The sequence below is a fragment of the Astyanax mexicanus genome, chromosome 3, assembly GCF_023375975.1.
Source record: "Astyanax mexicanus isolate ESR-SI-001 chromosome 3, AstMex3_surface, whole genome shotgun sequence".
Lineage (NCBI taxonomy): Eukaryota > Metazoa > Chordata > Actinopteri > Characiformes > Acestrorhamphidae > Astyanax > Astyanax mexicanus.
In genome coordinates this window covers 60,893,003-60,920,289 of record NC_064410.1, presented here as the reverse complement: position 1 = coordinate 60,920,289, position 27,287 = coordinate 60,893,003, and the positions used below count along the sequence as shown (strand labels likewise).

The window sequence follows — 27,287 nt, the reverse complement described above, 5'->3', positions numbered from 1 at the left end:
TACTGTACACTGTGATCCACTGTGTTTTATTATCAAGTCTAAAGTCAGTGCAGTTTTGTTTTCCCACAAAATCTTACAGCACTTCATGCTTCACACTGCTGACAACTTTTATGGAGATGCGGATTTCATTTTCCAGCAGGACTTGGCACACTGCCCACACTGATGCTAAAAGTACCAATTAGTCTTGTATAATAGGAGAGCTAAACCAATAACCACAGAGCTCAAATAGCCCAAAGGCCACCAACCCAGCTGTGTGTCTCCCAGATGGCAGATCCAGAGTGGTGCCCACCCTCTCTGCATAACCCCTCCCAAGGGAGATGCCCCACCCCTGTCATCCTCGCACACAGGAGAACAGAAACATGCCTGCAGGCAGCCACACACACAACCCAGAGCCGCCACAATATTCTAATTTTCTGAGACTCTGATTTTTGGGTTTTCATTGGCTGTAATCCATAATCATCAACAATAAAATAAATAAACACAACTTATTACAAACAAACTAGTTATAAACATGAGACAAGGGCCAATCATGTGACTGAGGAAAGTCAGTAACTCAGAAAATTTGAATATTATATAAGACCAATTGGTATTTTTGGCATCAGTGTGGGCAGTGTGCCAATTCCTGCTGGAAAATGAAATCCTCATCTCCATAAAAGTTGTCAGTAGCAGAGGGAAACATGAAGTGCTGTAAGATTTTGTGGGAAAACAAAACTGCACTGACTTTAGACTTGATAATAAAACACAGTGGATCAACACCAGCAGATAGCAGACATGTCTCTCCAAACCATCACTGATCATCAGTAAATTTTACATTTCATTTAAAGTAAATGAAGGGATCAGAGTCTGGAGGAAGAGTGGAGAGACACACAGCTCAAACTGCTCGAGGACTAGAGTGAAGTTTCCACCAATCAGTGATGGGTGCTCCAACTTTTATGGAGATTTCATTTTCCAGCAGAACTTGGCACACTGCCCAAGACACAGATTTTTGGGCTTTTATTGGCTGTAAGCTTCATAATCATCAACAATAAAATAAATAAAGGCTTAAAATAGATCATTCTGTGTGTTTAATGCATCTATATAATAAATGTTTCACATTTTGATCTCAATTGAAATAAAGTAAATATTTAATAATATTCTAATTTTTTGAGACGCACCAGTATCGGAGACATATCTAATTACCTCACGCTGATATCAGGAGAGGAACTCTGTGGACTCTGTGATTCAGGTTCAGGTGTGTGAGGCGTGATCACCTGCACAGGTGATAATAATCAGAGTCGTAATCAGATGAGCACACGCTGAGTGTGTGATAGAGGAGAGGCATGGGATGAGCAGTAGATCAGATGCAGTGTGTGGGTGGAGGCAGGTATCAGTGTGATAAATCTCACACTGTGTGTGTGTTCAGATCCACTGTCCACTGTAAAACTCAACAAGTTCACTAAATTAATGTTTTTCTCTTTAGATAAGGCTGCAGATTCAGGGGTTCATGGACAGAGGGAATTGTGGTAAACTGAGTTCTGATGCTGGTGCTGCTGTTCTCCCACTGCACACGGTCACTCAGGTTTGTGGATGGTGGAGTGGGTGGATGCCGGTGTTTCAGGGAGCCTCGGTGTCTATGTTACCTTCTGGCTCTCTCTTTTGGCTTTAGTTAGGCTGTTTTATATTCAGATCTGCCGGAGTCATTTGCCACACTCTGATAAAGTTTTATATTCTCTGTTTTACATAAATCCAGTCAAAACTAATTCCATCTCTCGGCCTTCCTCCGAGTTACTGACTGCCCACCTGTCTGACCTGATACCGAGGGATGTTGGACCCTCAGGCTCTCGCGTCTCCTGTCCGGCCAGACTGATGGAAGTTTCTGAAGTCAGCTCTTCTCCATCCATCACCCACCACAGATCAGCTGCTCATCATCCATCTCACTCTCTAAGCCATTAGTGGCGCTGCTATACTCCTGAATATATAAAACCTATGTGGATGTATGAAAGACTTTTTAAATTTTAATTTAAAAGCTGTTTGATCAGCGGTAGGATGGTCCCCCCTTAAATGTGAGTCTTGGTCCTCCCAAGGTTTCTTCCTCCACCTGCAGCTCTGAGGGAGTTCTCACTGGGGGTTCTGTATTCTGTATTTTCTATGTTTTAATGTTTTTACCTGATTCTTTGTCCTGTGATCATGTTTCTGTAAAGCTGCTTTGTGCCAACACAGTTTTAAAAAGCGCTATACAAATAAATTTCATTTGATAAACTCAAAACCTAAGAAATTTTACGTCTATGTAATAAGATTAGGGGTGTCAATCGATAAAAAAAAAATATAATATAATCACATTAATCACAACAATATTCTGTGATTAACTGCAATTAATCACACTTGTTCTTCTTAAGATGCAAGTTTAATAAAATAACAAATTTAAATAAAAGGATTAATGTAGTAATTGTAAAATGCAATTGTTTTAATTATATTAGTGGTGTTGATTAAAATACTAGTATAAAATAATTGTATGTATGTTTGAGGGGAGATAAAGCTGGAATAAATAAATTAGGAATTAGGATTTTCAGAATTAGTTGAGTATAAAAGAGCATTTTCACGTTTTCACACCTGTAGTTGTGAAAGTTTCTATGATCTGGATCAGTTGATGAGTTTGTTTATTTGGAGCTTCAGTTTCTCCCTCTGTTTGGTTTGTTTTCACACAGGCATAAAAACCTAAACGCACAAAAATGTGCACCAATAAACCACACAAGAACATCGTCTCCTCTGATTGGTCAGAGCTGTCTGGTGCTGGAGTAAGAAAGTAAGAAATATAGTGAGAAGATTCTGTGTTTCAGTTTGTATCTGTATATCTGTGCAGTGTGAAGCTGATTTAACACAGAATGGTGATAACATTTGCTGCTGCGCTTTTAAACACAGTGTTTTTAATGGGATGTGCAGCGCTGAGTCATGCAGATGTGAGCAGTGAACGCTGCACAGACTGTGCTCTTAGTGTGTAAACAGCATGGAGCAGCAGAGACAGCGTTTGTTCATAGCAGTATATTATCTAGCTGATATATCAGATTAAACTGTGTTTTATCAGCAGTTCAGCTCAATTAAAAAGTATTGTATTTGATAGCTGGGTCAAATCACATGTACCAGACCAGATCACATGTATATATGGCCACATATAGAGAGAGACTACTTAAAAATGATGAGTTTCTTTGATTTTACCAAATTAAAATCCTCTGGAATATAATCAAGAGGAAGATGGATGATCACAAGCCATCAAACCAAACTGAACTGCTTGAATTTTTGCACCAGGAGTAAAGCAGCATAAAGTTATCCAAAAGCAGTGTGTAAGACTGGTGGAGGAGAACATGATGCCAAGATGCATGAAAAACTGTGATTAAAAAACACCAGGATTATTCCACCAAATATTTTGGAGAGATTTCTGAACTCTTAAACTTTATGAATATGAACTTTATGTTTTCTTTGCATTGTTTGAGGTCTGAAAGCTCTGCTTCTTTTTTGTTATTTCAGCCATTTCTCATCATTTTCTGCAAATAAATGCTCTAAATGACAATATTTTTATTCAGAATTTGGGAGAAATGTTGTCTGTAGTTTATAGAATAAAACAACAATGTTCATTTTACTCATTTTACTCAAACATAAACCTATAAATAGCAAAATCAGAGAAACTGACTCAAAAACTAAAGTGGTAACTCAAAAGTAGTCAAATAGTCGATTTAAAGTGTTACTTGGTTTCACTTAAATATTGCATCTTTACGCTTATCCTCCTAAAACCCGGACTTTTGCTTGGTGTCGTTGTTTGGGTATCTGTCTTTTATGTATACACACATTCAGAATCCCAATAATACTCAAAATACTTTATTATAAATGATATTATACAAAAATAAAACAGCAAAAATATACATCTGTTAATTTCCCTGAATTCAGACGATACACTAGTGATTCTTGCTAATGATCTAATGATACAGATCAACATCAATAGTGTTTCAAGTATCTGAATAATAACACACTGTGTTTCTATTGGCAATCAGATCAGTTTCCTTTTTGCTTTAAAACACACACACTCTCTCTCTCACACACACACACACACACACACACACACACAAACTCACACACTCTCAAATACGGCAGCAGCAGGTTGCACAGGTTTGGTGGACAAAAGTGTGCAAAGAGTGCATTGTGTGTTTTTTTTTAACACAAATTGAGTAAATACAGATTTTTTTCATTATTAATGCAAATCTTATCAATTTGAACAATCTGATCTCAGATCAGGGCTTTAACTGTCTTCACTTTTTGTGCTTTTCCACAGCATTGTACCCACACTACTCAACTTTACTCTCGTTTAGTAGACACGTTTAGGTGTAAAAAACAAGTATCTCCATCCATTACTCTGTAGGTAGAAGTATATTGTAGATACTAGTGTTTAATAAAATACTTCTGTAGAAGTTGAATATTAACTCAAGCTTTTTACTCTTTAAGTAAAAGAGTTTAAAAAAGTAATGTAAGGGGAAAAAATAAAGCCATTAATAACGATAACTTTTAATATCTAACCACCTTCAGACAGCCTGTACCTGTTTTACTCAATCTTATTTATTCTTAACTTTTATTTTTTTATTAATTTTATTTTAGTTCTTCTCTTCCTTTAGTTCTTTATTTTCTTTTTATTTGTTTTTATTATTATTATTATTATTATTATTATTATTATTATTATTGTTATTATTAATTTTATTTTTGTATAGTTTTGCACCATTACTTATTTTGATTTTTTTTATTATTATTTTTTTATTATTATTATTGCTTTTATTTCTTAGTTAATTTATTTATTTGTATTTTTTATTGTAACGTGTAAAAATTTGTTTTAGCTTAATTTTAATTATTTTTGTTGTATTGATTTTATCTTCTTTTGATTTCAATTAAACCAAGTTTTGTTATATTATTATTATTATTATTATTATTATTATTATTATTATTATTATTATGATCAACTTTTATTTTGTATCTATTTAAATTTTTTATTTACTGTTATTTTAAAATGATTAAATTTAGTTATTATTTTCTTTCATGTCAATCTCTGTTTTTGTAAATGCTCAGTTACACTGAAAATGAGGGTTGTAAAATTAAAGGTTGAGTGATTGAAAAGTTTAGGCCACGCCCACAGAGTCCTATAGTGCACTGTTCCCTGTTTCAGCTGCATATATGCTGATTGTAAATGAATATATTTTAGTAGAATGTAAATGTATTAAAGAAGCTTAGCTGGACTGGAGTTTGTCTGTAGAGTAAAGTCGAGTAGTGTAGGAACGATGCAGAGGAAAAGTGCTATTAAATCTTACTTTACTTTAATATAACCTCTTCATCTCCCTCCATCTACATTAACCGTTGATTTTCCTTTCTTTTCTCCACAAACACACACTTTATCTCATCTCAGGACTTCCGAATAAAGCGCAAATGACCCCAAATGGTGCTCTTAGCCCTGCAGTTGAGGACTGTGAAGCTGTAGGAACTGGATGACCATGGGGGATTTTTGATAGACCTTACTGTGGACCAATCACAGTGAAGGAACTTGGCTGAAACTGTAGGAATCTGGTCCTAAAACTCATATTTTAGCCAAACCTCCCATTCCAAGCTTCTTTCTCTATAGATCGAGTATGGACTTAAACGTATTACAGGGCTTATAGGACACCATTTGGGACTGAGCTCTTCATCATGGACCACAGAATCATTTTAACATCAGAAAAGAGCTTCAAACAGATTTTTAACCCAAATAAACCCTCAGTTCTGCTTTCAGACATTTATATCTCCCAGTGAGCATGAAATTAAAATTAGTGTTCATGATAGTATTCCTGTTATTGGCTTTAATTATAATACATATATAAAAAGAGAAACTTTTTTTTTTAATTGTTTCTTTTCTGTACTTAGTTTTTTAGACATTCACCTACTGTATTTTACATACCAACAATATGGTGCACCATCAATGAATGTCTATTTTCTGGTATATTTTCATACATAAGGTGCACCGGATTATTTTAAGGCTCATTTTAAGCGACACTAGTAAGGAACAAGGGTGTCGCCATATTTCCCTTGTAGCTGTAATCCTTAAAATTCTTAAAACATTATCTTTCAACGTTTAACAAGTGCTGAACGTAAATCTACACAGATTTCTCTCCTGAAAACTGTTTATTTGGGGTTATTAGCAGCGCTAGCCACGGTTAGCAGCACTTAGCGCTAGTAAACACCGGCCAACAGCGCTACACAGAGGAACCCTGAGTGTTCTGGTAAGCCAGGGCACTATCAGCTAGCGGTAGCTTGTTTTAAGGCGTTTTAGCTTGTTTTAAGCTTGTTTTAAGTCAAGTCAAGTCTTGACTTGTTTTAATACGGTAAACACGCAGACTACAGTCCGATATACTCGCCTCTGAACAGTGAAAGAGCTAGCACTAGCACAGTTAGCAGCTAATGCTAATACTGCTACAGCCTTGGTGCTGGAGAAACTTCACTGCTACCCAATACCAGACTGGAAGAATTCATACATAAGGCGTACTGATGATTTTTAAAAAATTTAAGGATTTTAAGTGCACTTAAATATGGTACATCCCATACATTTAATAATTCACCCACTTTTCAATCTTTGTTCTTAAGGTTTTTTTTGTTTTAGATCAACTATAACCATAGATTTAAACATGAACAGTTGGTTGTAACATGTCAGCAGATTGAAGAGCGAAAGAATAAAGATGTTTAAGGTCTTCTGCTGGGAATTGTTACCATATATACCAGGTTTGTATATATAAAATTGGTGTTTTTGCATGTTATTTTCACTAAAAATGCTAAAAGTTCTGGGTTTTCTTCTGTATTTATTATGTTTCTAAGTGTTTATGCAACTCCAGAAGGCTACCACGTTATCAAAAAGCAAAAACAGCATTTGTTGGATTGGTCTTAAGGTTATTTGCTAGATTGTAAGGAAATCCAGTCCTCAGTTTAATGCCTATAACTGTAGAAAACTTCAGTCAGTCTGCAGTGAACCTAAGCTTTAAGACTCAAGAACTGAGAATTAAAGAGATTAATGTAACTCATGATTGGTAATTTAATTATATTATTTTTCTAAGGTTTTCTGGTTATGATTAAACTCACTGTTGCATCTTAACAGCAGTTAAGGCTTCAAGACTTTGGGTTTTAGCAGAGGGTCATTAAAATGCATTTTAAAGATTCTGTGGTCCACGCTCTTCTAAAAACACTTTCTGTTTCAGAACTGTGAACACACACACTTCCACACACACTCTTCCCGTGCTCTTCACGCTTTCCTGCAGGTTCTCCACTCCTAGTTTTGTTTTTCAGGTTCTTGGACTTTGGCCACCTCTCAGTTCCACTGGCCTAAAGAACACTGTGGTTCTTTCTGGGAGTTTGGTCAGGGTGGTCCCTCAGCAGACGGAGGGTCCCTCGCTGGTCCCAGCTTTAGATTTGGTCTCAGATCCGCTCTGCAGCGGTCCGGTCCAGATCTTCACTTAGCCGAGCTGTTTCTGGCCAAATCCAGCGGCTCTTTCTTCGGAACGCACCAATCATCTGCTTCCTGACTGGATTTATAGTGGCGCAGTGCGGTTTTATTAAACACCGGAAGCTTCTCCACCGAGTCTGTGGACAGAGCCTGAGGAAGAGGAGCGATACGGTACATTAGAACTTTAATATTTTATTAAGAACTTAATATACACTGCAACTTTACTACAAAAGAGGACTTTTACTATAGACTAAAATGTTACTGCAGATTAGAACTTTACATTACATTAAAGCATCGCTGAGATTTACTGAAGACTAGAACTTTACAGTGGATTAGTATCTTAGTATATACAACTACTATAGAAAAGGGCTTTATTTCTGATTAGAATTTTACTGTAGACTAAGGAATGCAGGTTAGAACTTTAACTGTAGACTTTACTTCAGAGAGAACTTCACTGTGGATTAAAATTTTACAAAAGACTAGAATTTTACAGCGGATAAGAACAATCAGTGTATATTAGAACTTCACTAGAAACTAGAACTTTACAGTGAAATAGAACTTTACAGTGAAATAGAACTTTACAGGGGATTAGAACATCACTGTATAATAGAACTTCACTGGAGACTAGAACTTTACAGGGGATTAGAACATCACTGTATAATAGAACTTCACTGGAGACTAGAACTTTACAATTGATTACAACTTTACTGGAGAATACAACTTTACAATTAGAACTTTACTAGAGACTAGAACTTTACAATTAGAACTTTACTAGAGAATAGAAATTTACAATTAGAACTTTACTAGAGACTAGAACTTTACAATTAGAACTTTACTAGAGACTAGAACTTTACAATTAGAACTTTACTAGAGACTAGAACTTTACAAGTAGAACTTTACTAGAGACTAGAACTTTACAATTAGAACTTTACTAGAGACTAGAACTTTACAAGTAGAACTTTACTAGAGACTAGAACTTTACAAGTAGAACTTTACTAGAGACTAGAACTTTACAATTAGAACTTTACTAGAGACTAGAACTTTACAATTAGAACTTTACTAGAGACTAGAAGTTTACAGTGGATTAGAACTTTACTGGAGGCTAGAACTTTACAATTAGAACTTTACTAGAGACTAGAACTTTACAAGTAGAAATTTACTAGAGACTAGAAGTTTACAGTGGATTAGAACTTTACTGGAGGCTAGAACTTTAAGGTTTAATAGGGCATTACTGTTTATTAGAACTGTACTGGAGACTAGACCTTTACAGTGTATTAGAGCATCACTGTACATTTGAGTTGTAATGGAATCTAGAACTTTCCTCCACCCCTGAAGTAAAGTTTAATATATTTACCTTCATGTGAATGATGGCGTCAGTGCCGAAGCCCTCCAGTGGGTAGAGCTGTAGATCCCCCTGGAAATATCGAATGTAGAGACGAGAGAGCGGCAGCCCATAACCATAACCGGCCTGCAGCAACACACACACACACACACACGGTCAACAACATTATCTATATAATTCACAATCAGTAACACTGCATTTACTATACATAATGCCCAATAATGTTCGTCTTTGATACGCTGGATAGACAACTGGCAATTTCTCAAGATTAGATCTTATTAAACACACCTGTACAACAATAATAATACCTGTGAGACTAAGGTTGCACCCTGCACAAGCTGTCTCTCTGTGTTTATTGCCATCTTACACCCCACCAACAGTCTATTTTCACACCTTCCACCTGCCTGGTTTAAACAGCCGCAGAGCTTCTGAATATATCTACACTGATGGGCGTGGTGTTCTGGAAATGAGGTGTGTTCAGGTACATTTCTGGAGTTTTGCTTGTTTATCTTGGCAACAGAAAACACAGAAGCTCCACTGACTGAATAAAACCTATACAGGTGTAAATTGTGCAGCAGTGCACAAACCCAAATTTTCCATCAACAATAAACAGAATACTAAATAAATACAATAACATTTCTGTTCCCGTAAATGAGCCACTGGAGCTCCTTCACAGGGTGAACGAGTAGGGCAGTTTCCTCTGCTGAGAAGCGTTCGACATTTTTGGGTAGCTGCACCGTTAAAATAGCAATTCACCAAAGTCAAGAGTATACCTGGCTATTAAAGGGAATGATGAGCAAGAGACACTCTGATTGGTTTATTTCTCGTTACTCCAAAAATTAAACACACCCATGATTAATTAAGACAATTAGTACATGCCTTTTGGGCATTTCTAGCTGAGCAAGGTGTACTTTTCCTGTCGTTATGATAGCAAAGACACTCTGACATGCCCTAAATCATGCTCCACTTGATGGTTCCCTGAAAGTTTTGTCATTTCCTCATTGTAAACCGCAATGTATATCATTAAATTAAAGTCTGGAACTTTAAATCACGTCTGATTGGTTTGATTTAAAGAATTGAGGACAGAGACGTATCAAAAGAAATGTATGACTTTGCCTCAAACATTATAAAAGGCACTGAATATAATAAAACAGCTGGTTTTATTATAATAATTATGTAAGTAATTGAAGGTGTACCAGTGGTGTGCGGCGCTGGGTGGTGATCTCTGGGCGGGGGGCTGTAGAGTACATGTAGCTGAAGAGACGCTCAATCTTACGGGAAGGAACTCCGCCTCCTCTGTCACTCATCTACACACAGATACACATACAAACAAATAAACAGACAAAATATAAACATGAGACATGCTCATTGCTATCTTACACTCAGTCAACAGTCTATTTTCACACCTTGCTCCCGCACCGTTATAATAGTTTCAGAGTTTAGGAATAAATCTACACTGATGGTTTGGTGTGGTGGTCTGGAAGTGAGGTGTGTTCAGGTAAACTTCTGGTGTGTTTCTATTTTGGTGGCTGGAAATACAGGTGCGCTGTTGACTGTTTAAAACCAGGACACACTGTGCGTACACCCCTGCTTGTTAAACACACACACGGACACACTGCTCCACGCAAACTGGACTTATAACTCAACAAAAAACATAATAAAGAATAAAATAACATTACTGTTCCCATAAATGAGCTGCTGGTGTATCTTCACAGTGTGAATGAGATGCACAAAAGCACCACGCTGTTAAGATACGAACGCGCCAATGTCAGACCTCACCTGCCTCTTAAAGGGAATGACTACTGGCACTCTGATTGGTTTATTTCACACTACACCTAAATCACACCAATGATGCCAAAATCCAGCAACGTGATCCTCTATTGATCAGTGTGCTATAGATCCCAGTATATAGGGCACAAATACTAACATTATGGAAATATTAAAAGTAATATTCCCAAAACTAAAAATGTAAACTTTTGACACAAGTGATGTTGCAGCAACGTTACCAGAACATTTTAAAATGTTAAATAAAAATGTTCCAAGACCATCAAGAATACAGAATGACAGAATGAACATTCTAAGGACATTAGCTGTAACGTTCAGAAATAAAACATTCTTCTAATCAAATATTGTTAGCTAGGATGAAGCAGCATATGCCCTTGCTATTTCCCTACTCCTTTATATTTTGTGCATTTATCTTAGTATCTATTTTATTATTCTTATATTTATTTTTATGTTTTATTTTTATTTATTTTGGGGTGTAAACTGGACTGTGAGGTACAATATAAGTACTTTTTTGTACTCAAAAGTTACACTCTTCATAATTGCACCCTCAAAAGTAAAATATTGGTCTTTACAGGATCAGATTTATTCCCTCTGAAGTACAAAGTACTTATTCCTAACAGCAATAAATACAGATTTGTACCATTTAACTAGACAAAAGGTACATTCAGTATTCTGTATCACTGTACTAATAAACTATATTTATTTAAATTGCACAATTTTTATTTGAAAGCCAGACAATTTTGGATCTTCAAGTTCTTGACACATATTTAGTTGATGATAATGTTTATAAGCTTTATAATCTTTACTGGCACAAAACCATGGTTACAAAAAAGGACTTTCACTGAAAGGTACTTTTTTGTACCTCAATATAAGGTACAGCCCCATCGACAAGCCTTGTACTCTTTTAAGTACAAATCTGTACTTATTTTTCTTTGTGTGTGTGATGTGAAATGACAAAGTGTTTTTGAATCCTTGGAACCTTTAATTGCTTGTTTGCTGATTAGTCAGCACTCGGCTAGAATAAATCAGTGTATATTAAGTTTTAAACAGGGGCTCACTGGAAAATATGTTGTTTTGTTGGTGGACTGTTGCAGCTGCGATTTCTCTGGGTTAATCTTGTTGCAGAACACTGTTTTTTTTTTAAACTCTGTTTATATAACTCTGTTTCCTTTAATCTGGTTAATGTGTATGAGGGTCAGTGACTCTGGTGCTAATGCTAATGCTAACCCTGGTTTATATAACAGAGATAGAGATAAGGAGGAGTAATGAATTGATTCTCTAGGTCCAGGCTGTTCAGGGTGAAGGTTATTGGTTTTTATCGTTCAGTAAATTTGTCTACATCTCTGTCCTGAAGTGAGGTTAGTTTTAGGGCAGGGGAGCACTTGCTTTCCGCCTGCAGCTAATAAACTCTGCTAATGTTTACAAGCCTGCATCGTTAATGATTCATACTGAGAAAAACAGCATAAACCTTTGATAGAGTTAAATAGCTGAATAACATGTTACTGTATTTAGCACCAGAAACTTGTAGAATATATGAGAGATCACCTTATTATCAGTTTCCCTGATTTTGTTATTTATAGGTTTATGTTTGAGTAAAATGAACATTGTTGTTTTATTCTATAAACTACAGAAAACATTTCTCCCAAATTCCAAATAAAAATATTCTCATTTAGAGCTTTTATTTACAGAAAATATATATGTCTGAAACAACAAAAAAGATGCAGAGCTTTCAGACCTCAAATAATGCAAAGAAAACAACAAGTTCATATTCATAAAGTTTTAAGAGTTCGGAAATCAATATTTGGTGGAATAACCCTGGTTTTTATGCATCTTGGCTTGCTCTCCACCAGTCTTACACACTGCTTTTGGGTGATTTTATGCCTTATACTCCTTGCGCAAAAATATAAGCAGTTCAGATTTGCTTGATCTTCCTCTTGATTACATTCCAGAGGTTTTAAGTGGAATTCAGGTCTAAATTATTTAGCTTATTTTTTAAGAATAATTGTCTTAATTAGTCTCACTTAGAATTTTCACCTTATTTTAGGTCATTTGACTTAAAATAAGCACGAAAAAGTCACCAGTCAAGTTATTCTGATTTTTGTGTCCAAATTTAAGCCAAAAAAAAAATCTGCGATTTTGGCTTGATTTATGTTTTTTTCACTCATTTTTAGACTTTACAATTGGTTATTTTAAGAAATCTTACTAAGATGTCTAAGAATTTGTGTTTATCAAACTGGATATTTTTCTGCTTGATACAAGCATATACATCACAATTTACATATCGTCACTGTCCAGTGAAAAACAGATATCTCCAAATCAGCAACTTTACATGAGAGAGGATAAAACCTTCTTAACTTTCAAAGTAAGACAATGTAAAAAAAAAAGTTTATTTCAGATATTTTTGGAGAATTTCTATTGGTCCATTTATCAATTCATTTTGACACAAAATAAGACAGTTCGTGTGTTCATTAATTATGTAGTAAACTAAAAACCAACAAAAATGGAGATACTTGATTGTCATTGGACAGAAATTATATATTTTGTCTAGTTTTTGCCAGTGATTTTTTTTTTTTGCACTACGAAATGTAGTTGAAAATAATCTCTATACAGTAGAGACAGTTACTCCAACAAAAGCAGGATAAACTGTATTCAATACCTTTATTTCTAAAAACAAAAAGTGCATATAAATAAAGAAAAAATTATCATCATGAAAATTCATATTGATATATAAATATATGTATATAGGCAAATTATAGTTCTGTACGGTGTTGTTTTTATCTTCATATATTTTTGCTCACCTTGATTGACAGGTCTTCTCCTCCCAGAGCGACCATGACTTTAATGGGTGGTAAAGAGCTGCTGGACTCATGGTTCTCAATTGTAGCTCTCATTGAATTCTATAGAAAAAGGCAAAATCAAAGATGATAAATTATCAATTAAGATTGATTTAATTGATAAACAAGCCATCAGGGTAATAATACATTACTGTACTAGCCACCTAGCTAAATAGCTGCACAGCTTTTCCAGTAATTCATTGTTTAGTTAGGTAAGATTGGGCATTATTTGGCAACTTTTGCTGCTAGGCATTTTACCGTTTTGTAACCATTTTATAGTGTAGCCTGATGGTTTGGTGGTCTAAAAGTGAGGTGTGTTCAGGTAAACTTCTGGTGTGTTTCTATTTTTGGAAATACAGGTGCGCTGTTGACTGTTTAAAACCTGGACACACATGCGTACACCCCTGCTTGTTAAACACACACACATGGATGCACTGCTCCACGCAAACTGGACTTATAACTCAACAATAAACAGAATAAAGAATAAAATAACATTACTGTTCCCTTAAATGAGCTGCTGGTGTATCTTCACAGTGTGCACAATCGCTTTAATCAGTTCTGTATGTCAGTGCTGAACTATCACTGTAATGATTCGTGTATTTCAGTGTTGAACTATCGCTTTAATGCGCCGTGTATTTCAGTGTTCAGTCAGGGTTCTCACCTTGAAGAGCTCGAAGAGCACATGGTAGAGGTGTGAGGGAACATAGGAGATGCGGATGGGTTCAGTCTTGTTATTCACTGCCAGGAAAAACAGCAGCAGATAAGAAGAGTTGAGTTCCGCTCTGAACTGGATCAGACTGGTTTAATTATTCAGCACAGTGTTCAAAGATCACACTCAGCACGTACTGAACCTTTTACTGACCACTGATTCAGTACTGACCTCATCTTCTGATTTATATCACTATTTTACTTCCTATCTGCGTCTCACTGCTATCAGAGACACACTGCTCAGCCCAATCAGCTCTACTTCCTGCCCCGCCCCTAAACCCATACATCACCCAGTGCCCCTCCCAAAGTTCCCCTCACATTTTTTTTTAGCCTTTTTCAAATTTGAGTGAATCAATGATTCAAAACATTGTTTCCAAACCCATGGTAAGACTAAAAAGCACTTCAGAGATGAGGAGTGTTTTCGAATATTTTAGATTAAAAAGATAAAAATTTCTGTATGTAAAATCACGATTATGAATGTTTTGTATCTAAATGTTTCTACATAAGATAAAAAAAATCTGATCTCTGATCTCTGTGTTTGTTGTAAACATGACACACAACAAAAAAGAGATACAAAGCATTGTAACTGTTGTTTTTTACAAGTATTATTTGTAATAAATTATATTATTATTTATATAATGCACATAATTTGCCAAACCGATAGAATTTAAAAAATTAAGGGTCTCGAAAAGACCTAAATCTGCAGTTTGGGATCATGATGGGTAGGGTGTAATTTAAACGTATCACAAGGTTGAATCAATTGGTTCATTTGATTCAATCTCCCAAAAATATTGACATAAAAACAGCCGCTGGCTCTCCACACTCTCAAATGCTGTGTCTGTGTTTCTCCTCTTTTAAAGGCAGGGCACAGGTGTAGTTAGTTAGGCTTGATTGCCTCCAGAAGCCACTCGCTGCCTCCCTCTAGTGTCTGGAGGCTGTCTAGCCTACAAATTAACACTTAAAGCTGCTGTTGAACTTTTGTAAGAAGGACTCACCATTTATCTCCTGGAGCTTCAGCTCAGGAAAGCACATGTAGTACTGCTCACACAGCAGCTTCGCACATTCATACGCATCTGAGGAAAAATAACATGAATACATACAGCTCAAATAAATCACTGTGCAGATGTTTACAACTGCTGTTAAAACTGTGATGGATGTTTCTGTGTTGCTGACCTTCAATGACTTCAGTGACCTTGCAGTTGGGGTCAATGCAGCCAATGGTACTGGGGGCCGGCTGGGAGGCGGAGTCAAAGATCAATGCTGAAAAACACACATATACATTGTATTAGAGTTTGTAGTGAATGCGGTGTTGCAGTAAATGCATTACTGGTTTTAGTGGATGCAGTGTTGCAGTAAATGCATTGTTGCATGTGTTGCTTGCAGTGGATGTAGTGGATGTGGTATTGCATCGGATAGTACTGTTGCATTGAATGCATTGCTTGCTGGTTGTAGTGGATGCAGTGTTGCAGTAAATTTGTCTGACTGGTTGCAGTATATTTGCAGTGGTGCTTGTAGGGAATGCAGTGCTGCTTGTGATGAATTCATTGTTTATAGTGAATGGTGCACTGAATATGGCAAAGGTTGCAGTGAGTGTGCAGTGCTGGTTGTAGTGGATGCAGAGTTGCAGTGAATGCATTGCTTACTAGTTGTAGTGGATGCAGTGTTGCAGTGAATGCATTGCTTACTGGTTGTAGTGGATGCAGTGTTGCAGTGAATGCATTGCTTACTGGTTGTAGTGGATGCAGTGTTGCAGTGAATGCATTGCTTACTGGTTGTAGTGGATGCAGTGTTGCAGTGAATGCATTGCTTACTGGTTGTAGTGGATGCAGTGTTGCAGTGAATGCATTGCTTACTGGTTGTAGTGGATGCAGTGTTGCAGTGAATGCATTGCTTACTGGTCGTAGTGGATGCAGTGTTGCAATGAATGCATTGCTTACTGGTTGTAGTGGATGCAGTGTTGCAGTGAATGCATTACTTGCTGGTTGTAGTGGATGCAAGTGTTGCAGTAAATTTGCAGTGTTTGTTGTAGTGAATACAATGTTGGTTGCATTTAATACAGTGTTGCATTAAATGTGTTGCAGTGAATTTTGAGTTGTGGTTTCATTAAATGCATTGGTCCTTACTGTGCTGGTTGATGAGCATGCGGATGGAGATGCGGCTCATGTAGAACCGATCCAGGAAGTACTGAATGTTCTGGCTGGTGACGGGGTCCTGTCCAAACGCCTCTTTATACTCAATCACGCCCTGAGCCATGGTGGGAACCACGTCATTATGGCGGTTTCTTATCGCCACCAGGGCTTCCACAAAGCTGTTGAGAGAATTACAGCTGTAATTAACTTCAACATAATCAATACAGAACCATAAATACCTAAACCCAGGTATAATAAATACAAACCCAAGAATTATTAACCCAAACCCAAATACCCCAAACCCAGGACTAAGTAACACAAACCCAAGTTGAAATATCTGAAACCCAGGGTTAAATAACCCAAACCCAGGGCTAATTAACTCAATCGTATCATTGAATAATCCAACCCAGGACTAAATAACCAAAATGCACAGCCACATTGGCTAAGTAACTCAAACCCAGGGTGAATATTTGAGAGGCAGGGTTAAATAACCCAAACCCAGGAATAGTTAGCCTAAATCCAGGGCCAATTAACCCAATCCTATTATTAAATAATCCAACCCAGCTCTAAATAACCCAAATGTACAGCCAAATAACTCAAACCCAATGCTAATTATCTGAGAGTCAGGGTTAAATAACCCAAACCCACAACCATATAAGCCAAACCAAGGTATAAGTAACTCAAATACAGGGCTAAATATCAGAAAGCCAGGGCTAAATAACCAACACTTATTATTAAGTAATCCAAACCCAGGGCTAAATATTTCAAAACTGAGGCTAAATAATCCAAAGCCAGGGCTAATAAGTCACATTTATTATGAAAAAATCCAACCCCAGGGCTAAATATCCAAATTTAGGTCTAAATAACTCGAAATCAAAGCTAAAGAATCCACATGTATTATTAAATAATCTAATATATAAATATCTTAAAACAGAGGCCAAATAATCCAAATTCAGGGCTAAATAAGACAAATATATTTACAATAAATCTAAACCCAGGGCTAAATACCCACATTTGGGTCTAAATAACTCAAATAGCTAAAAAAAAAAAACCCATACCCATTATTGAGTAATCCAAACTCAGGGCTAAATATATCAAATGTAGGTCTAAATAACTAAAAACTAAAGCTAAAAAAACCCAAACCCATTATTTAGGAATCCAAACTCAGGGCTAAGTATCTCAATACTGAGGCTAAATAATCCAAACCCAAGACGTAATACCCCAAATCAGGGCTGAATAACCCAGTTCTTTATCATGCTTAGAAAAATGAGTTTTTTTTTTTATAAAGGCAAAGGATTGACATACAACTATGAAAAGTCCAACTTTCATGCTTTAATGCAGAAATGGTTATTTGCATGGATTATTCTTCATCTTTTTAAGGGGGATTTCAGATTGTGTGAAACACTCACTCCTGCAGAACCACATGATCTTCTGGGCTTTTATCCAGGAAATCAAGAAGCTCCATTAAACTCTGGACATACCTGAGAAAGAGAAAGAGACAGAGAGAGAGAAAGTAAAGTAAGCTAAAGGTTATTGTTTCTCCTGCCAGGTTATTTCCTCTCTGTGGGTCTTTATTACTAAAGCTTTGGCAGAGTTGGTTGGATTGCAGTGTTGGTGGCAGGTGGTACGTTAGTTACGGGTGTTGCAGCAGATGTGTTTGTGTACCAGCTGTTTCAGTTCTGGAGCTGAAATATTAGTATTACAGTGTACTTTCCCTGTCCCGTCTCGCCTGAGGGAACAAAAAGTTCTGTAAAAGCCCCACCCCTTTCGATATCTTCCAATCAGAACAGAGTATTTCAGTGGTAAACAGCCCGAGCCTCCAGGAGGAAGCTGTTGTATCTTATGTAATACTTTCTTCTTTCACTTCTGAGCGAGTTCCAGCACTGACCTCAAATATTCAGACCTGTTTCTCTGCACGTAAACATGATCATCAGCCGTCACAAATGTTTCTCTCCAGATCTCAGAAAAACACCAAGCTCCCAGAACTTCACTGCAGTTTTACTGCAGTAAACAAACCTACTGCGCAGCTTCTGCAGACGTCTGCAGGGTCAGATATCACCACAGCCCAGCCCTCAAAACATGTCTAAACCATTAAATATCTACAATCAGGGCTAAACCCAAATACATAACACTGAATTAAACATCCTAAAGCAGTTATAAACTCAAATAAATAACCCAAATCTAGGGTTAAACATCCTAAAGCAGTGCTAAACTCAAATAAATAACCCAAACTTAGGTTTAAACATCCTAAAGCAGTGCTGAACTCAAATAAATAACCCAAGTTTAGGGTTAAACATCCTAAAGCAGTGCTGAACTCAAATAAATAACCCAAGTTTAGGGTTAAACATCCTAAAGCAGTGCTGAACTCAAATAAATAACCCAAGTTTAGGGTTAAACATCCTAAAGCAGTGCTAAACTCAAATAAATAACCCAAGTTTAGGGTTAAACATCCTAAAGCAGTGCTGAACTCAAATAAATAACTTACATCAGAATAAACCAAATTCAAAGCTAAATTACAGGAATCCCATAGATAAAAAATGTAAAGCAGGGGTAAATACCTTCAAAACTTGAGCTAAGTAGCCAAAACCTAGGACCAATTTGGGGCTAATAAACCCAAACCCAGGACTAAATCGGGGTAAAATAACCTAAACCCAGGCCAAAATAACTTATAATAATGTAATTCCAGGACTAAATTAGGACTATTTAACTCAAAATCATGAACAAATATGAACCAAATAAGCCAAACCCAGAGCTAAACAACCCAAATCGGGGCTATTCAGTGCCAAATAACCAAAACCCAAATCTAAATAACCCAAACCCAGGATAAAATGGAGGTTAATAATCCAAATATACTACACATATTGGGTATAAAACCATGGTTAAATATTACAAGGCTAATAAACCCAAACTCAAGGCTATATAACCCAAACCCAGGCCAAAATAATTAAATCCCAGAGGAAAATAATCCTTAAAACTCCAAGCTACATAACCCAAACCCAGGATTAAATTGGGACTCCATAACCCAAGAACACTACAATAATTGGGTATACGTTATTCAAACCCAGAGCTAAATAATTCAATTCCAGGACTAATTTAGGGCTATATAACCCAAAACCAGTGAATAAATATGAGCTAAACAACCCAAATCGAGAGCTAAATAACCCAAATCAGAGCTAAATCAATGCAGAATAACCAAAACCCAAAGATATATAACCCAAACCCAGGATTAAATTGGGACTGAATACTCAAATATACTACAAAAACTGGGTATAAATACTTCAAACCAAGAGCTAAACAATTTAATTCCAGGACTTATTTAGCCCTATATAGCCCAAAACCATGAAAACATATTCAAACTGAGAGCTAAACAACCCAAATCAGGGCTAAATCGGTGCCAAATAACCAAAACCCAGAGCCAAACCAACCAAAATCAGAACTCTAACCCAAACCTAAATAGAGGTTATATAACCTAGAGCTAAATCCCCCTAATCTAGAGTTAAGTAACCCAGATTCACCCATGCACTGTATCAGCATAACTAGGCCAAACCCAGGTCTAAATCAATGCTAAATAACCCAGACCAGGACTAAAGACCATGTACCAGACTAACCGCTGAGCTGAGCAGTGAGATGTGGGCCAGACACAGGTTATAAACTCTTACTGTCTGAGAAACTAAAGCAAAAAACCCTGACTCAGAAACTGGGGGAAAGTTCACACCACTGCTGCACCAAACCACACACACACACACACGAGCTGAGGTGGATTATGAGTTTTGCAAGATATGTAGGTCTGTGAGGAAGTGTGTGTGTGCGGTTGTGTGTACCAGCTGTGTACGAGCTGAGCGGAGGGGGTGCTGAGGAGGCGGGGGGGCAGCAGGCGGATCTCCTTCATGATGTTGGCGAGTCTGACCGGCAGCTCCTGCCTGAGGAACTTGAAGGAGGTCTTCTCACAGGCGTTTATGGAACCTACACACACACACACACACACACACACATATATAGGTAAAGGTCAGCACTGTAAATGCTCATTCTGGTGTTAAACAATGATATAATTTTTAAAAAAGCTCTTAAATTATGAAATTCAGTAGGATTTTGTTGGAAATAGAACTTCTTTCTATACAACTGAACCCATAGAAGTGTTACATACCCTTAACACCTCATGCTTCCATGATTCCATGATACCAGATAAAACTGCAGTAGAACTTAATTGAGTGATTGGAATTGCAGTAAATATACAATAGAATCAGTGGAAGTCCTGTTTTCTCATCAGTTCCCATAAAGAACTGATGAGTTTCCTCATATAGCTGCTATAACTGCAGTAGAACATCTGCCTTTTAACATCCCAAAAAATCAAGGAACTGCTATAGAACCTGAACTGCTCACAGAACAGTACTGGAATCTATAATAATGTTGAGTTCACATCTAGAACTGCTCTGGAATCTATAAAAATGTTGAGTTCCCATATAGAACTGCACTTGAATCTATGAAAATGTTGAATTTCTACTTAAATGGGTAATTAGAATTGCAGTAAAAGTACAATAGAATAAGTGGAAGTCTTCTGCAGTGCAACATATGGAAGTGCTGAATTCCCCTAGAAAAACATTTCTATAAATAACTGTAGGAGAACCTGTAGGACGAGTGTTGACAGTTCAAGTAGAACTGCAATTGTACTCTACAAAACTGTAATAAGACCATTATAAGTGCCAAGTTCCCTGTAAATCTGCTCTGTGACATACTGGAGTGCTAAGTACCATTTAGAACTGAGGTTGGCCCAATAGGATTGGTAGATTCTCCTTTAAAACTGAAGGTGAGCCCTTAATAAGGTGGAGTTTCCATACAGAACTGCAATCAAACCAATTGGAGTAATGGGTTCCATTACAGAAGTACAAAAGAACCTCTGGGAGTGTTGAGTTCCCCAGTTGAGACTGAGATTCCAGGTTAAACTGAAGTAGAACCTCTAAACTTTCCCATACAGAACTGCAATCAAACCAATCGGAGTGATGGGTTTCACTACAGAAGTGCAGAAGAACCTGTAGTCTGAGTCTTGAATTCCCCAATTGAATATTACTTTCAGAAAGGCTGAAATTAAAGATTAAACCGAAGTAGAACCTCTAAAAGTCCCCATACAGAAGTGCAATCATACAATCAAGCAATAGAACCAATTGGAGTGTTGAGTTCCCTTGCAAAAGTGAAGTAGAACCTATAGGAATGTAGAGTTTCTCCATAAGTTCCCTTGTTTAATTGTTGTAGAACATAGTGGAATGCAGGATATTTCTATTAAAGTGCAATAGAACCTGTCTGAGAACATTGCAGTAAAACATTGGTATTTTTTACATGGCAGATTTGTTCTTTGCACTCAAACATGGTTCTTTAGGGAACCAACAGTCCTTAAAGAACCCTTAATGGTTCTAGACTTTCTATATATCTACAGTTCTCTTACCAAAGTCCAGGAACTGCTTCATTGATAGAGGTGATGGTGAAAACTTGGAGAAGTGGTCGACGTGCTTCGGCACATTGGCCAGAGCGGCGTTCCTCATGATGAACCGTACGGACTTCATGCTGTCTGAACCCTGATGTTCTGCTGGAGAACCGAGAAAGCGCTAATGGTAGAGACTGGTGAACACTGGTGGTTTAGGTGGAGATATCTGAATCCTGTTCCTGTACAGCTCAGAGTGTTTAATCTGCACATGCCTCCACACACACACACCTTTATATGTGATGAGGACTTGCCCACTGTGTTACACCGGCTCCTGAGCTGACCAATCAGGGAACAGCAGAGCTGTGGCCCCGCCCACTCTGCAGAATGCGGGGTTACAGTGTGAGGCATGTGGTTACCATCAGAGCGCGAGTGTGAAAGTGTGTGTATAGAGCTCAGTTGAAAACATCCACACGCACTCTTACAGATAAACACACACACACTCACACTGGAGGTATTCAGTCAATAAGGACACAGAGGGTCACTCTCAAGAGAAAAAACTATTCTAAAGTGTTCTACTTTTGTTGGAGTAACTGTGTCTGCTGTCCCAAGAAAGCTTTCTACTAGATTTTTTGGAGTAGAAACATTGCTGTGAGGATTTGATAAATAAATTAAATATTTGAATGAAAAAGAAATGGTTTTAGTCTGAACAAAATGAGATTCTATTTAAAAACAACTTGGTAAAGTCAGAAACTTTGAGACAGGTCTGTTTGTTATCTGGTTTTCTGGACATTTCTTTTCTAAAATTGAATGTACCCAAGATGGAACCCAGAAAATTGTCATTTTTCAATGTCCAAACACATACTTGGGGTGGCATGGTGGCTTAGTGGTTAGCTTAGTGGTTAGATCATTCGCCTCTCAGCACTGGGGTCTGGGGTTCAAGTCTCTATCTGGGTGGAGTTTCCATTTTCTCTCTGTGTCTGCGTGGGTTTCCTCCGGGGACTCCGGTTTCCTTCTGCAGTCCAAAAAAAACATGGAGATCAAGTAAATTGGATACTCTAAATTGCCCAGATATGGATTGGCACTCTGTTCTGTGTAAATGCTGTAGTGCCCGATGCAGTCCTCCAGGTAGACGGTGGTTGTTTCCAGTTGAGAGTACGCTGTGTGCTATTGGCTATTGTGCTATTCTCACCGGTGTGTGGATGAGTGTTGATGTGTAATGTGCTTGTGTGTAAAACGTGTAAATTGTAAAGCATCCTTGGTTTTCTAGAAAGGCGGTATATATAAGTTGAAGTTTATTCATTCATTCATACTTTACATGGACAAAGTAACAGGACAATCGCTCATTTATTGTTTCTTTGAATATCAAGGGTATTAAAGAATTTTTCCTGCTTCTATTGGTCAGAAAAGACTTCTATTCGTTTCTGAAGCAGAAACATTGCTGTGAGGACTGAGATGCATTTAAAACAGATACAAATTCAATCAATTAACCAGTTTCACTGCTCCACACCTCGATTCCGGGGTCTTTGTACCCTACTAGCCCACACCTAGTGTTGACCATAATTTGACCATAGTCCAAAAAAATTTTTGGACTTTGATCCAAAATGATTTTTTATGAAAATTTTTATTCATTAAAAAAAATTGGAATTTCCTTTTTGGAAAATTGGAATGCATTCTTTGGAAGTGTTGTCCACAAACTTTTAAACATAGTGTACGTATATGCATGAAGATGAAGATAAATGTATTAATTTGCTCAATCAATTTATGATAACACAAGCCTCCCGCATCTCCAAATCAGATTTCTTTTCAATCAATTTTGGGATTATTACTGTGAATAATACGTCATTAGCAGAAGGTGAACACGGTTCTTATTGATTGTCCATCCTCTGTGACACGAGCCAGTAGATAAACTCTGGTAGGCTTGGAATATTTTACTCAACATGTTGACTTTTATTATCAGTTTGGCTTGAATATCTATTATCCACTGTTTATGATGCTGAACGCTGTTCAAAACACAGAGTGCAGATCCTGCAGAAACTGCCAGTGATGCATTTGGTGAAAATAAACTCACCAAAAATACAGCAGTAAGTAGTTGTTAGTTGTACTGACAGAATGTTAGTACTGTTAGAATCATAGACTGTATATAGCTGGACAGAGCATCGTCTCTCAAAAGTGAAACCACCACAGGTCGGGCGCCCCCTGCTGTTCGGTTTCAGAAAGCTGTGTAACCCCACCCATCCCCATAGGTTTCAATGGCAAAACAGAACAACTTTCAATCACGTTTTTTTTCCCAATATACTGTAATTTTACCTCCATTATTTAAATGCAGCAGCAACTGTAACCTCTGCTTATATCGTCAAATTTTTATATCCCGACAGAACTCGTTTTTTTAAAAGGTTATTCAGCTCTATTCAAAAAAGATGTGGTTATTGTAAAAAGGCTGGTTTTGGGCGGGACCAATAACAGACCGTCAGCTCCAATCCCATCCGCTCTGCAGCCTGTGACCTCGAGGCAGCCCTCAGGGGCGGGGTTATTTAAATGAGTAGGCGGTCTCTCCACAGTCTTTCTCCCTCCTCTGGTCTCTACTGCGCTCTACAGACTCGGGTGTCAGAATCGCCAACATGGAGGAAGATTTTGGCTTCATTTTCATTGAATGAATGGGAACGGCGACACGACGTCCATCTTTTTTTACAGTCTCTGTGTTAGAATGTGCTGAATCTTTTCATGTGTGAGTGTGAATGGTCTGGGTGAGTGGATGCTGTGCTACACCTATAAGAATCCTTACACTACACTGGCTCTTCTTTGTAATAGGAATAACCTTGGAAGTCGCTTTGGATAAGACTGTCAGCTAAATGTCAGTAAGGCCAAGTGAAAATGCCCCAAGATTCAAGGATTCAAGAAGACTTTTTTTTATTTTATTCACTACTTTAATTTCATTTTTATTCACATAACATGTGATACATGAAGTGGAACGAAATTGAATTTCTCCCGGTCCAGTTTACACCTAAAAAAGTAAATGCTAAAATAAGATAAACATAAAGATAAAATAAAATAAAATAGAATACACAAAATAGAAAGGAGAGTAGGAAATTAGCAGTAACATGAAGTCCATTTAAAAGAAACATATCTGATCACTAAAACCCTTTCAGGAGGTGGTATGGCATTCACTTAAAACAGACACAAATCCCATCATTTAAACTGAGACACATTCAAACTTTAAAGTGTAAATGCATATTGCACAGTGCACATTGGTTTTTATGGTGTTACTATGGTATCTCATATTGTTTTCGTTTTGTTTCTAAGTGGCTGCTACGGTATTTTAGAGACTTGCTATAATATCTGACACAGTTGCTATTTGGCTACTAGTTTAGTTACTAGTTGGTTGCTATGGTGTGGCAAAGTAATTACAAGGTGGCTTTTACAATGTTGCTAGTTGGTTGATGTGGTATGCCTGGTGGATTCTGTGGTATTCCCTGGAGTTGCTGTTGTGTTTGCATTAGATTTATAGATTTATAGTATTGCATTGCTTAAGGGCCCAGCAGTGGTAGCTTACTGTATACAGGTATTAAACCCACAACCCTGTGACTAATGACCCAACATATAAATAACGTATAAATGGAACCAGCACCGACCCCTAGGTCACAGTAAGGAGTTGTCCACAAGTATAAGGAGTACACTATGGTTTAAACATGTGCAAATATCAATATATTAGGTAAAATTATATTGATATTTGGAGTATGTATAGGTAGATTTTTTTTTAATGCAAAATACATGGAAATTAGTTTAATGTTCTGTAACATTAGGTTAATTACAGAGTTACAGTATGTAGACAAAAGTATTAGGACTTCATTCATTGTGTCTTAGTGGGGTCAGGATGTTGGATGATCACCATCCCAACATCCTGACATACCTGGGGGATTTTATACACCCCTATAGATCACAAATGGCCAAAGTTGTATGTATCTGGGCTTTAAAGAGTCTTACGAGCTGTATGTGTGCATTTGCACATCTGTGTCAGCAATAGGTGAAGCTTTAATGCATTCAATAAAAAGAGATGTGCACAAACATCTGGACATATATTGTTCATCATATCTTTCATTTATATCAGTATTCTGTTGTGGTGGGTCGGGGTGAATCTGCACGTCAGACTCTCCTGTTTGTTATTAAACGGTCTAAAGGTTGAAGCTGATTATTTTGGCCGTTTAGTTGAGTTACTGACCCGAAAGTAACTCCCAGTCCTGCAAGTATTCTACACCAGTCTGTACCTAATAAACACTCAGTCTGCAGACAGTCTGCACTTAATCTGGAAAAAAAAAATAAGAGGCCACTTAAAAATGATGAGTTTCTTTGATTTTACCAAATTGTAAACCTCTGGAATATAATCAAGAGGAAGATGGATGATCACAAGCCATAAAACCACCAAACTGAACTGCTTGATTTTTTTTGCACCAGGAGTAAAGCAGCATAAAGTTATCCAAAAGCAGTGTGTAAGAGTGGTGGAGGAGAACATGATGCCAATATGCATGAAAAAAACTGTGATTAAAAACCACCAGGGTTATTCCACCAAATATTGATATATCTGACCTCTTAAAACTTAATTTCACTGATTGGAAATATATATTGATTATATATATGTATTTAAGACATAAACACTGTAAATGCTCGGCTGCATTAAATCTAAGGGTTAACTGATATCAGGTTCTCTTATTTACTGTCACTTTTTTTAGACCTTTTTTTGGCTAGAAAGAAGTTGAATTTGTCTTTTACCTTTTATGTATGTTATTTGTTTTGTATTTTTATTCATATATTGTTTGTACCTTTCAGCCATTGTATTTATTTTATTAATTTCATCCTTTTATTTATGAATATGAACTTGTTTTCTTTGCATTATTTGAGGTCTGAAAGCTCTGCATCTTTTTTGTTATTTCAGCCATTTCTCATTTTCTGTAAATAAATGCTCTAAATGACAATATTTTTATTTGGAATTTGGGAGAAATGTTGTCTGTAGTTTATAGAATAAAACAACAATGTTCATTTTACTCAAACATAAACCTATAAATAGCAAAATCAGAGAAACTGATTCAGAAACTAAAATGGTCTCTTAAATCTTTCCAGTGCTGTATATTCCTTATGGTGAACATTCATAACACTCAAACTATATATATATATATATGTATATATATATATATATATATATATATATATATATACATATATATATATATATAGTGTTATAAACAGATATGAACTAAAAATGTTCCAAATATTTACATTTGCATAATTTTACATCATTTTTTCTGCATTAAATCTTTAAGAGATTGGAAAACTACCACTACAGCATTTAGCATCAGTCTATTTTTAATATGTTCCTTTCATAAATATATAAGATATAAATAACCACACCCTTTTTCCATGGCCGGAGTGTCGTATGTCCAGGGTTGGCAGCTGCTCATCACCTGATCTTCACCAGGATCCTCTTGGCTGAAGCTTCTGGCAGCTTCAGTATCCTCCTCCTCCACCTCCTGAGCTCTGAATCCAATCCCATAATGCACCAGTTAACACTAAAGAAAACCTAAAGCAGCTCTATTGTTGGAACCTGGGT

The 27,287-nt window shown here is 36.9% G+C and overlaps 1 protein-coding gene and 1 long non-coding RNA gene across 2 annotated transcripts; one reads left to right on the top strand and one right to left on the bottom strand.

The window, feature by feature from the left end:
* Positions 1-4,931: 4,931 nt before the first annotated feature.
* LOC103035067 (pyruvate dehydrogenase (acetyl-transferring) kinase isozyme 2, mitochondrial) lies at positions 4,932-21,951 on the bottom strand. Its single transcript, XM_022666653.2, has 11 exons — positions 21,710-21,951; positions 20,094-20,235; positions 17,682-17,753; positions 16,267-16,451; positions 15,317-15,403; positions 15,139-15,216; positions 14,097-14,173; positions 13,400-13,498; positions 10,013-10,123; positions 8,829-8,942; positions 4,932-7,624 (listed from the first exon to the last, which is right to left on the bottom strand). The coding sequence occupies exons 1-11, from the start codon at positions 21,825-21,827 to the stop codon at positions 7,481-7,483; spliced, it is 1,227 nt and encodes a 408-aa protein (XP_022522374.2). The 5' UTR covers positions 21,828-21,951; the 3' UTR covers positions 4,932-7,480.
* Positions 8,149-8,822, top strand: LOC125799399 (uncharacterized). Its single transcript, XR_007438292.1, has 3 exons — positions 8,149-8,426; positions 8,555-8,622; positions 8,655-8,822. It is a non-coding gene; the product is annotated as an uncharacterized LOC125799399 (long non-coding RNA).
* Positions 21,952-27,287: the final 5,336 nt, after the last annotated feature.

Coding starts and splice junctions, on each gene's coding strand:
- LOC103035067 (XM_022666653.2), bottom strand. CDS start 21,827: ATGAAGTCCGTACGGTTCATCATGAGGAACGCCGCTCTGGCCAATGTG. Junction 20,236..21,709: donor GAAGCAGTTCCTGGACTTTG/GTAAGAGAACTG, acceptor GTGTGTGTGTAG/GTTCCATAAACGCCTGTGAG. Junction 13,499..14,096: donor TGCTCTTCGAGCTCTTCAAG/GTGAGAACCCTG, acceptor CTTTTTCTATAG/AATTCAATGAGAGCTACAAT.